We start from the raw sequence: 11,036 nt of genomic DNA, 5'->3' as shown, positions 1-11,036 counted from the left end.
TGTCCTTCTTCTTTTTAACGTCGTGTTTTATTTCATTTCACCACAGAGCAAATATACAACTGTGTTCAATATATGTACAACTGTGGTAAACAGACAGATAGATAGATAGATAGATAGATAGATAGATAGATAGATAGATAGATAGATAGATAGATAGATGATAGATAGATAGATAGATAGATGATAGATAGATAGATAGATAGATAGATAGATAGATAGATAGATAGATAGATAGATAGATAGATAGATGATAGATAGATAGATGATAGATAGATAGATAGATGATAGATAGATAGATAGATAGATAGATAGATAGATAGATAGATAGATGATAGATAGATAGATAGATAGATAGATAGATAGATAGATAGATAGATAGATAGATAGATGATAGATAGATAGATGATAGATAGATAGATAGATGATAGATAGATAGATAGATAGATAGATAGATAGATAGATAGATAGATAGATAGATAGATAGATAGATGATAGATAGATAGATGATAGATAGATAGATAGATAGATAGATAGATAGATAGATAGATGATAGATAGATAGATAGATGATAGATAGATAGATAGATAGATAGATAGATGATAGATAGATAGATAGATAGATAGATAGATGATAGATAGATAGATAGATAGATAGATAGATGATAGATAGATGATAGATAGATAGATGATAGATAGATGATAGATAGATAGATAGATAGATGATAGATAGATAGATAGATGATAGATAGATAGATAGATGATAGATAGATAGATAGATCGATAGATAGATAGATAGAGTAGATAGATAGATGATAGATAGATAGATGATAGATAGATAGATGATAGATAGACATCCAATAGTATTTTTGGAGACCTAGTGACCCCAAGATGGTACTGTACGTAACTTTTCAACAGTAATCCTTGGAGACTTTTTTTTTTGCCTCTCTTACCATCCTCTGCACTGTGTCTAGGGTGAAAACAAACTTGGTTCCTCATCCAGGTGAGTCCGTCACACAGGTCCACCTTTAGAACCTTGTAAGATCAACACACCTTTCTCTCTTCACCATGTTGAGAATCATGTACATATACTGTAGATGTGTGTGTGTGTGTGTGTGTGTGTGTGAGAGAGACATCTCTTTAGGTCTGAAGACATCTATCACTCTTACAACACAGGAGGAAACATTCATGATTCACACACATGTTCATGGTAACATCTGTCCTTTATTTCCAGAGGTGAATCAGTGGACGACTTGACTTTATAACAGAAGGATATACATTCACACATTCATAGTCAAAATGGCAGACATTACACCCAAATGGAGGACTTCCTACCAGGAACAGGGGGACATGCTACTGCAACACACAGAATGAAACCAGAACCCATATAACAGAGTTTCTGACCAATTTAAGCAAGAATTCTATAATAAATTACTGTTTTATTTACTAAATGTTGTATCTACTTTTCATATTTAAGTCTGTTTCTCGCTGCCTCCAAAAGTTTATTTTTTGGCATTTTCACAGCGTTCCTGAGCATGAGAGCTAAATAATTGACTCAGGTAGAGGTGTTTACAGACCAGAGCGGGCGGGCGAAATTCAACCACCCAATCACAGACTAGCATTTAGAGGGCGGACCTTCTACGATTGGCCAGTGGTAGCACTATAAGCAGTCAAATGAGGCTGTTAAACCAATGAAATACAAAGCATTTGTTTTGACATGTACCCGAGCTAATGACAGATAATACTGATCATAAATGTAACCAGTTCACTCCTAAAGGAGGATTTTTAAGTGTTCGTCCTAGCATTGTGTGGATGGAGGACAGGCGGCTGAAAAGCCGGACTGTCCGACCTAATGCCGGACGTCTGGCCACCCTAACGACAGATGAATGATGATTTATTGCAGATTTATTATTATTATAAAGTATCAAATGTGATTTCAGATTTTTATAAAAAAATATAATAAATCTTTTCTACCTATAAAACATTTAGTGCACACATTCTGGAGCTTATCTGAGGCATTTAATAAAAAAATACATATTTTTATTAAATAAAAATACAGAATCCAGCATCTCCAAACAACTCGGTGGAAAAACCTGGCGCGCACAAGCACTCTCCCACTCCACGTGGGGTCCAAAACGGCGGGAACAGCGTTCGGTCTGTTCAGGCCAGGCCTTTTTCATCGGAGCATCGTGATTAGACATAGCCCTAGCCCACTGAATCCTGCCAAGGCCATGAGCGTGCTCCGAATCACCGACTCTGGATCTACCTCGTGGAAGAACTGCACGAACCCTTGCTGTGACACACACACACACACACACACACGGTTAGCTCGGCGCTCAGAGTTAGCATCATCATGTCAAGCGTTCTGCGTTTGTCCTGGTGCGCCTGGCGTACTCACCCAGCCGTTATTGTTGACGAACCATTGGCGTTGGTGTGTGGTGAGGTACGACGCCATGTGAGATACCACGGTGTCCACACACTCCTCCGGCCGCCCGTTCGTACAGTCCTCCGTCAGCTGCTTGCACACCACGGCGCCCAGTGCCAACACGCTGGCGATGCGCCCCCAGTTCGTCACGCCATCGCTGAACGTGCTCTGTAACACCGTGTCCACCTTCTTCATACCGTCCGCCTGTGCCAACAGCTGCCTCGCCATCACTGTAATACAACAAACAAACAACAATGAATCAAGAGTCTGTAATGTACAATATTAATCATAGTGACCACTTACAACCATCAGTGACCATTAATTACCCATCAAAGACCAACAATAACCATAAATGACCACTAATAACCCATCAGTGACCACCGGTAATCTATCAAAGGCCAGCAATAACCCATCAGTAAATACCAATAACCCACTAATAACCCATCAGTGACAACCAATAACCATCAGTGACAACTAATAACCAATCAAAAACCACTAATAACCCAGTAGTGACCACCAAAACCCATCAGTGAATACCAATAACCCATCAGTGAGCAGCAACAACCCATCAAAGACCCCCAATAACCAATCAGTGACCACTAATAACCATCAACGACCACTAATAACCCATCAATTAATACCAATAACCGATCGGTGACTACTAATAACCCATTAATTACCACTAATAACCCACTAGTGACCACTAATAACCCATCAGTGAATACCAATAACCTATCAAAGACCCCCGATAACCTGTCAAAGACCATCAATACCCTTTCAAAGGCCACCAAGAACCTATCAAAGACCACCAATAACCCATCAGTGACCACTAATAACCCATTAACGACGACATTCTACTTTAATACCGTTTGGTTTATACATGTGCTGTCCAAATACTTTTGTCTATAGACAAAATAAGTAAGGACTAACCACAAGAGTCAACACCCCGGCTCTAAAATCCCCCAAATTGGTTCATCAGAATGTCCCTGTAGGGAAAGTACAGCTGCTGAGAAACAGAAGTGAAAGACCATGCTATCGGTTTCACCGCGTGGGTGTGTGGTCGAGTCTCCCACATTCCCCTCCGACAAGGATTTACACAAGACTGAACGTGTCTGTGGGAATTTGTGCCCATTTGTGCCTCCTGTTGTTGTACGGGAAGGCCTCCAGATAATTCCGGTTCCTCCTGAATGTGTTTAGAACAACCAGACAGGACGTGTCTGTACCCGTCCGATTGTTCATCTGATCATCCGTCTATTATCTGATTTCAACTGAAACGTCTTTGAACCCAAACCTGAACGACTGGTTCTGAGTCTGAATCTTTCATTCCAGTTCCTAGTTCCTCCTAATGTAGATGTCTTACAGATAAACTCACTGTTACCAAGGAAAATGCCACATTTCTAAACACTTCAGTCACTGTATCATGTTTCTGATGTAATTTCAGTGAATTATATATTCTGCGGGGTGCCCCAAGGGTCGGTCTCGGGTCCTATTTTATTTCCCTTTTAAATGTTTCTTTGTTCTGCTTTTTTACTTTTTTTTGTTTTTATACCGAGGACAATACTTTACTGACTTTACCTCCAAGACTTATACTTGAGTGTACTCTAAAAATATATAATAATAATAGTGAAATGCAGGACACAGAAAGTATATTATTTTATTATGTTTTAATTTTTTTTTACCTTTTTAAATTGGCAGTTTATAATTTCCATGACATTGTGTACGTAGATGACACACAAAGCTAGATTTTATTACCTCCCCACACGTTTAGCACTGAGTCTAAGGTTCATATGTCGAATGCACCGCTCGGCCAAAAGTATATAGACACCTTACACTTGGCTTGCTCTCTCCACATTGCTTTTTAAACTGAAACATGTACATTTACATTTTCAGCATTTAGCAGACGCTTTTATCCAAAGCGACTTACACAATGAGCAATTGAGGGTTAAGGGCCTTGCTCAGGGACCCAACAGTGGCAACTTGGTGGTGGCGGGGCTTGAACCGGCAACCTTCCGTTTACTAGTCCAGTACCTTAACCACTGAGCTATCACTGGCCCACCTGAACCCAATTATGATTAGGAGAGGTGTCCACATACTTTTGGCCATATTGTAAATACTGATTCTTGTGAGTAGACTGTTTTTGCATTCATGGTACAGATAAGTGAGGATACTGATTAGACTTTATGTAGAATAAATAGTTTATATGGACATTTTTTAACTTGGTTTTTTAATTCTATCATCTCTATGCTGAACAGAACTTCCTGCACGGCTCAGAATGTTTTCACGCTGCGCCGCAGCCAGTGTTCGTGCATGTTTTCGTGGGCGTTTGACGCCCAAGGCGGTGCGGTTTTGGTGTGTGATAAGTATGATAAGCGCGTTCAGAAGAATTGCAACAAGCCCAAGTTCCAGGAATCGAGTTTCGAAATAACTGAGGTGGCGTTGCCACACCAAAGTGCCGCTCGGCCTGTGAAAAACACATTTACGAATGGAAAGAAGGGAAGTAAAGAGATTCTGCTGGAAACAGAACGTAGATTATTAATCTGTGAGCCACTCCTTTGTATTTTCAGCAGTTTAATTCCCTTCGCACTTTAGACTCTTGTCATTATATCATATTATTATCATAATTATTATTATTATACAGTTCTATTCAAGGCATTCCAGAGTTGACTCGTTCAGCCTGCATTTAAAACCCCAAAGAGTCAATTCACTCAAGGAGTCGTTTTAATTTTAAGCATTATATTTAAGCCAATAGAACTACCTACAATGAATCAGCTTTTCAACACATCATCCTATCATAGTTCTACTGTAGAACTAATGAATACTGATTCATTGTAGAATTAAACTGACTGGTCATGTTCCTTTCTGTATCCGGATCGGACAGGCAGGAAACAAGGGGCTGGATTTCCCAGAATACATCATGGAAAATACTGACCTTTCAATGAGGAACAATGCTCTCGTACCACACTTATATTTCTTTGTGTTTCCCCTTTGGGTGTCTAATCTAAAATGCTTTTCTTTGTTCTGCTTTTTTACTTTTTTTTGCTTTTATACCGAGGACAATACTTTACTGACTTTACCTCCAAGACTTATACTTGAGTGTACTCTAAAAATATATAATAATAATAGTAATAATAATCATAATAATAATAATAGTTAAATGCAGGACACAGAAAGTATATTATTTTATTATGTTTTAATTTTTTTTTACCTTTTTCAATTGGCAATTTATAATTTCCATGACATTGTTTTGTACGTTTTGTATTTATTTATGTACATCATTATTATTTATTGCGAAAGCTATTCGATTCCAGACACAAAGAGTCGACTCACACCGCTTGCGTTCAAAACCAAGTGCAGTCGGTTCATTCAAAGAGTCGATTCTACCGAATTCTTGCTTTTAAACATTAGGGTAAAATAAAATAAAAAATACAGAATAACTAAGAATAGAATTTATATTATATGGAATAACTAAATCTTTACATTCAGTCATTTATCGCGTGAAAAGCCCAAGTCGACTCTTTCATACGTTGGAATCGACTCTCCATTGCAAATGCTTGAATCGAATTCGGTTTTTTTTACCTTTTAAAACTGCCTCTTTATACTTTCCATGACATTATTTTGTACGTTTTGTATTTATTTATGTATACTATTATAGTAATAACATAATAGTTGTTATTATTTACTGTGAAGGCTGTTCGATTCCAGAAATTAAGAGTCGACTCACACGGCTTGCGTTCAAAATCGAAAAGTATTCAAAGAGTCGATTCTACCGAATTCTTGCTTTGAAAGTAAACTAAAGACTAATTACTGACACAGAATAACTAAGCACAGAATTAATATTATATGGAAGAACTAAACCTTTACATGTTTAGTAATTTTCGGCGTAAAAAGCCCAAGTCGACTCTTTGGTACGTAGGAATCGACTCTCCATTGCAAGCGCTTAGAATCACAAAGTTATGACAACACAGTATATATTAAAATAAATCCATGTGGACATTTGGATGCATTTCGACTTAATAATGATATAAAGGTCTTACCAGAGTATGCGATTCTGTGTTTGGATATGAGATCCTGCAACACTCGGTTCAGAGTCGGTTCAGCCGAGTGTCTCTTGACACTTGGGTTCAGTCCAACGTGCGCTTGGTAAACGTGAGTAAGTAAGTCTTGGGTTTCCTTCTCCAGATCTTTGCAGGACGTGTCGTTGAGTTTAATCCCGGTCTCCTCGAAGTATCCGTCTAGTTCCTCCTCACAGCTCTTGGTGTAAGGCTTGACTTGAGCTGGCAGTACTGGAGCATAATGGGTTGCAAAACCTAGTAAATACACGGGTGCTGTTTTCTTAATCATGCTGATTCTGATCTTCAGGCTTCTCCTGGCAGACCGGGTGTAGATGTGTGAATGGATGGTGTGTATGTGAGAGAGCAACCTGACTACACCCTGTGCTGAGTGAAGTGAGATTTGAAAGTTTACCCAGCTTACATAGTAGAGGTGTGACCTCAATGAGGAACCACCAACCATATCTGGTCATGGGTAGGTCCACAGTTTTGAATATTCATCACTTTCCATGGCAAGGCAAGTTTATAGTGTGTACGTGTATACAGTACCTTTCACACACACAGGGCTTTTCCACCAGAAGAACTCTGGTTCTGGAACCGGTTCTGTTCAGGTTTCTCTGAACCTTGGTGTTCTGTAGAGAACCGACCCGCGTTTCCACCAGTTTTTGGAAACCAATCCTGCATCATCAACGGTGGGCGTTACATAACCAAAGTTAAGAGTAGTAACATGATGGTGGAGCGTGTAGATTAACTGTGGGGATTTGTGCTGCTGTTACAGATGTTGGTTTGTATGTATAAATCATGGATCAGCTGTCGGTGATGAGAAGTTGTTGTTTTCTTTAGTTCGCTGACGTGAGAAACGTTTTGCGCTTCGCTCTCACCGCGACTCTCGGCGCAAAAAACCGATTAGCTCAGCGCTCGGCTTGCGCGGTGAAACATCGACACGACACGAACAAACATCTGTGTGAAATAACCATCAAACCCAGTCTAAAATACAACATCTGTATCTGTGTTTAACTGGATTTACTTCACGTGTGCTGGTTCTGCAGCTCGGGGTTCTGAATCTTCCCGGGGGAGTCGAAAAAGCTTCACGTAAACAATAAAGTGTAATATGTACTGAGAGTACGACATAGAAACACTACATTTCTCACCGTTATTACTGGTTATAAGTGCTCTGTACTGGTTATAAGTGCTCTGTACTGGTTATAAGCGCTCTGTACTGATTTTAAACACTCTGTACTGGTTATAAGAGCTCTGTACTGGTTATAAGTGCTCTGTACTGGTTATAAACACTCTGTACTGGTTATAAGCGCTCTGTACTGGTTATAAGTGCTCTGTACTGGTTATAAACACTCTGTACTGGTTATAAGTGCTCTGTACTGGTTATAAGTGCTCTGTACTGGTTGCAAGCGCTCTGTACTGGTTATAAACACTCTGTACTGGTTATAAGCGCTCTGTACTGGTTATAAGCGCTCTGTACTGGTTATAAACACTCTGTACTGATTATAAACGCTCTGTACTGGTTATAAGAGCTCTGTACTGGTTATAAGAGCTCTGTACTGGTTATAAACACTCTGTACTGGTTATAAGTGCTCTGTACTGGTTATAAGTGCTCTGTACTGGTTACAAACGCTCTGTACTGGTTATAAACACTCTGTACTGGTTATAAGTGCTCTGTACTGGTTATAAGCGCTCTGTACTGGTTATTAACACTCTGTACTGGTTATAAGTGCTCTGTACTGGTTATAAGCGCTCTGTACTGGTTATAAGAGCTCTGTACTGGTTATAAGTGCTCTGTATTGGTTATAAGCGCTCTGTACTGGTTATAAACACTTAAAAACTCTGTACTGATGGGGCTTGAACCAGCAACCTTTTGATTACTAGTCCAGTGCAGTACTTTATAGACTAGTAAAGCTCTGTTTCTGTAACTAACCGGAACTCCAGCAGCAGCGTTCTGAATGAGCTGTAACTGATTCATGATCTTTTTGGGAAGTCCAGTAAAGAGACCATTACAATAGTCCACCCTACTGGAGATAAAAGCATGGACGTGCACAAAGCACCAGTGCACAAAGCAGAAGGTCCATAAAGACGTGGACGAGCCAGTTTGGTGTGGAAGAACTCGACTGGCCTGACCTCAACCCGATAGATAGATAGAACACCTCTGGGATGAATTAGAGCGGAGACTGTGAGCCGGGCCTTCTCGTCCAACATCAGTGTCTGACCTCACAAATGCGCTTCTGGAAGAACGGTCAAGAATTCCCATGAACACACTCCTAAACCTTGTGGAAAGCCTTCCCAGAAGAGTTGAAGCTGTTATAGCTGTGAAGCGTGGGTCAACATCATATTAAACCCTGTGGATTAAGAATGGGAGTCACTCAAGTTCATGTATATGTGTGTGAAGGCAGACGAGCGAATACTTTTGGTAATATAGTGTATAAATATTAGTAAATGATCAAATCTGTTGCTTCAGCATTAGGTTCAGACATATAGAAAATGATGTTTCAGAAATGGGAAGTGAAACAGGTTTACGTCAGTAATGGAAACCAGTTAAGTGTATTACTGTGCTGAATTTGAGAAGTTCTTGGGAAAAAACGTTCACTGTCCTTACAGATAAAGAACGGCATGATTCCCATCATCTGTAACACAGTAAAGTATGTATGGAACTTAATACTGCATAGCCATGTCAGAAAGACCCAGCATTACCTGGCTGAAGATCTGAACTCTAGATCTACGTGCTGAGGTATTGTACAAATACAAAACAAAGCTTAACAAATGCTGGTTGCCTACCAGCATAAACCAGTATAACCAGTTTTAAACACGTAAGCAGCACTGCCAAATGTAAACCAGCACAGTATTAGTATTTGACAGAAGAAATCCGTTTAGACCAGCAACCAACTTATGCAGGTCTGGATTGTGGGCAGTGATACCACCCCTCTCAGACGTAGCCTGTCCGACCAATAGCACCACTGTGGAATCGAACCCTGGATCCTAACCATAACATTAAAACCACCTCCTTGTTTCTACACTCACTGTCCATTGAAGTCCATCTGTTTCTCTACATGCTCTGTTACCCCCTTTCACCCTGTTCTTCAATGGTCAGGACCACCACAGGACCACCACAGAGCAGGTATTATTTAGGTGGTGGATGATTCTCAGCACTGCAGTGACACTGACATGGTGGTGGTGTGTTAGTGTGTGTTGTGCTGGTATGAGTGGATCAGACACAGCAGCGCTGCTGGAGTTTTTAAACACCGTGTCCACTCACTGTCCACTCTATTAGACACGCCTACCTAGTCGGTCCACCTTGTAGACGTAAGGTCAGAGACGATCGCTCATCTATCGCTGCTGTTTGAGTCGGTCATCTTCTAGACCTTCGTCAGTGGTCACAGGACGCTGCCCACGGGGCGCGGTCGGCTGGATGTTTTTGGTTGGTGGACGATTCTCAGTCCAGCAGTGACAGTGAGGTGTTTAAAAATACACTCATACCAGCACGACACACACTAACACACCACCACCATGTCAGTGTCACTGCAGTGCTGAGAATCATCCACCACCTAAATAATACCTGCTCTGTGGTGGTCCTGTGGGGGTCCTGACCATTGAAGAACAGGGTGAAAGGGGGCTAACAAAGCATGTAGAGAAACAGATGGACTACAGTCAGTAATTGTAGAACTACAAAGTGCTTCTATATGGGAAGTGGAGCTGATTAAAAGGACAGTGAGTGTAGAAACAAGGAGGTGGTTTTAATGTTATGGCTGATCGGTGTATATATTACAGGTTGGTTCCTTTTGAACAGCTCCTCTGGACCATGGGTTTTAAAAGCTGCTTTTTCTGTTGACAGATGCCTTCACCTTTGGCTTGTTGTTGGGGTAGAGTTGCCTCTGTGGATTCATTATTGGATGTGAAACACACACATGAAACACACTTTTAATGTCTACGTCATGCTTGGTCCATACAGTCACACCTTTAATGACTGGTTTGCTTTTTTTAAGCAGAGTTTCGTCTCGTCTCGTCTCATCGTACGTCAGTTCTGGGTGAGAGTACTCCTGGACTCCTTCTGTTCGTCTGCCGCTTCTCTTCATGTCCTATCTGTGTTTCTGTCTGTTTGGGACCTAAAGATTACAGTAACCGGGTTTCCATCCAAACGTTTCGCAAGTGTAATGCGCATTTACGAAATATCGGCAGAAAAAAAATGTCGCGTTTCCATCAACTACAGTTATGCGAAAAAACCTTCACATGACGTGTCAACGCGCTGCAGAGAAACGAGCAAGATGGAGAGATTTAATTCGGCTTTTGCTTTAACTAGAATTATATCTACGACCGTTTGCCATCTTTTTATGGTCATGTTGTTTGCAGCTAAGGAACGTCGGGCAGAACGAGCGACGGGCCGTCTAACGTGGGCTCAAATCCCCGTGCCACGGCGACGTTCACCTCGTGTCTGGGAACGTAAACGCACTAAACAATTTTGGGAGCGCGTCGTGCAGAAGCATTTTTCAGACGAGCTTCGGATCAAGAATTTCAGAATGTCAAAATCAGCCTTTGATGAGCTGTGCACCATGATCGGTT

General features: G+C 40.7%; 1 protein-coding gene across 1 annotated transcript; it reads right to left on the bottom strand.

Annotated features, from left to right (window-relative positions):
* Positions 1–1,200: 1,200 nt before the first annotated feature.
* LOC134317397 (induced myeloid leukemia cell differentiation protein Mcl-1-like) lies at positions 1,201–6,852 on the bottom strand. The gene is made up of 3 exons (XM_062998178.1): positions 6,456–6,852; positions 2,395–2,651; positions 1,201–2,289 (listed from the first exon to the last, which is right to left on the bottom strand). The coding sequence occupies exons 1-3, from the start codon at positions 6,760–6,762 to the stop codon at positions 2,173–2,175; spliced, it is 681 nt and encodes a 226-aa protein (XP_062854248.1). The 5' UTR covers positions 6,763–6,852; the 3' UTR covers positions 1,201–2,172.
* Between the last annotated feature and the right edge of the window lie 4,184 nt (positions 6,853–11,036).

Source organism: Trichomycterus rosablanca, chromosome 1 (genome assembly GCF_030014385.1).
Source record: "Trichomycterus rosablanca isolate fTriRos1 chromosome 1, fTriRos1.hap1, whole genome shotgun sequence".
Lineage (NCBI taxonomy): Eukaryota > Metazoa > Chordata > Actinopteri > Siluriformes > Trichomycteridae > Trichomycterus > Trichomycterus rosablanca.
This window is presented reverse-complemented; position numbering and strand designations above follow the sequence as displayed.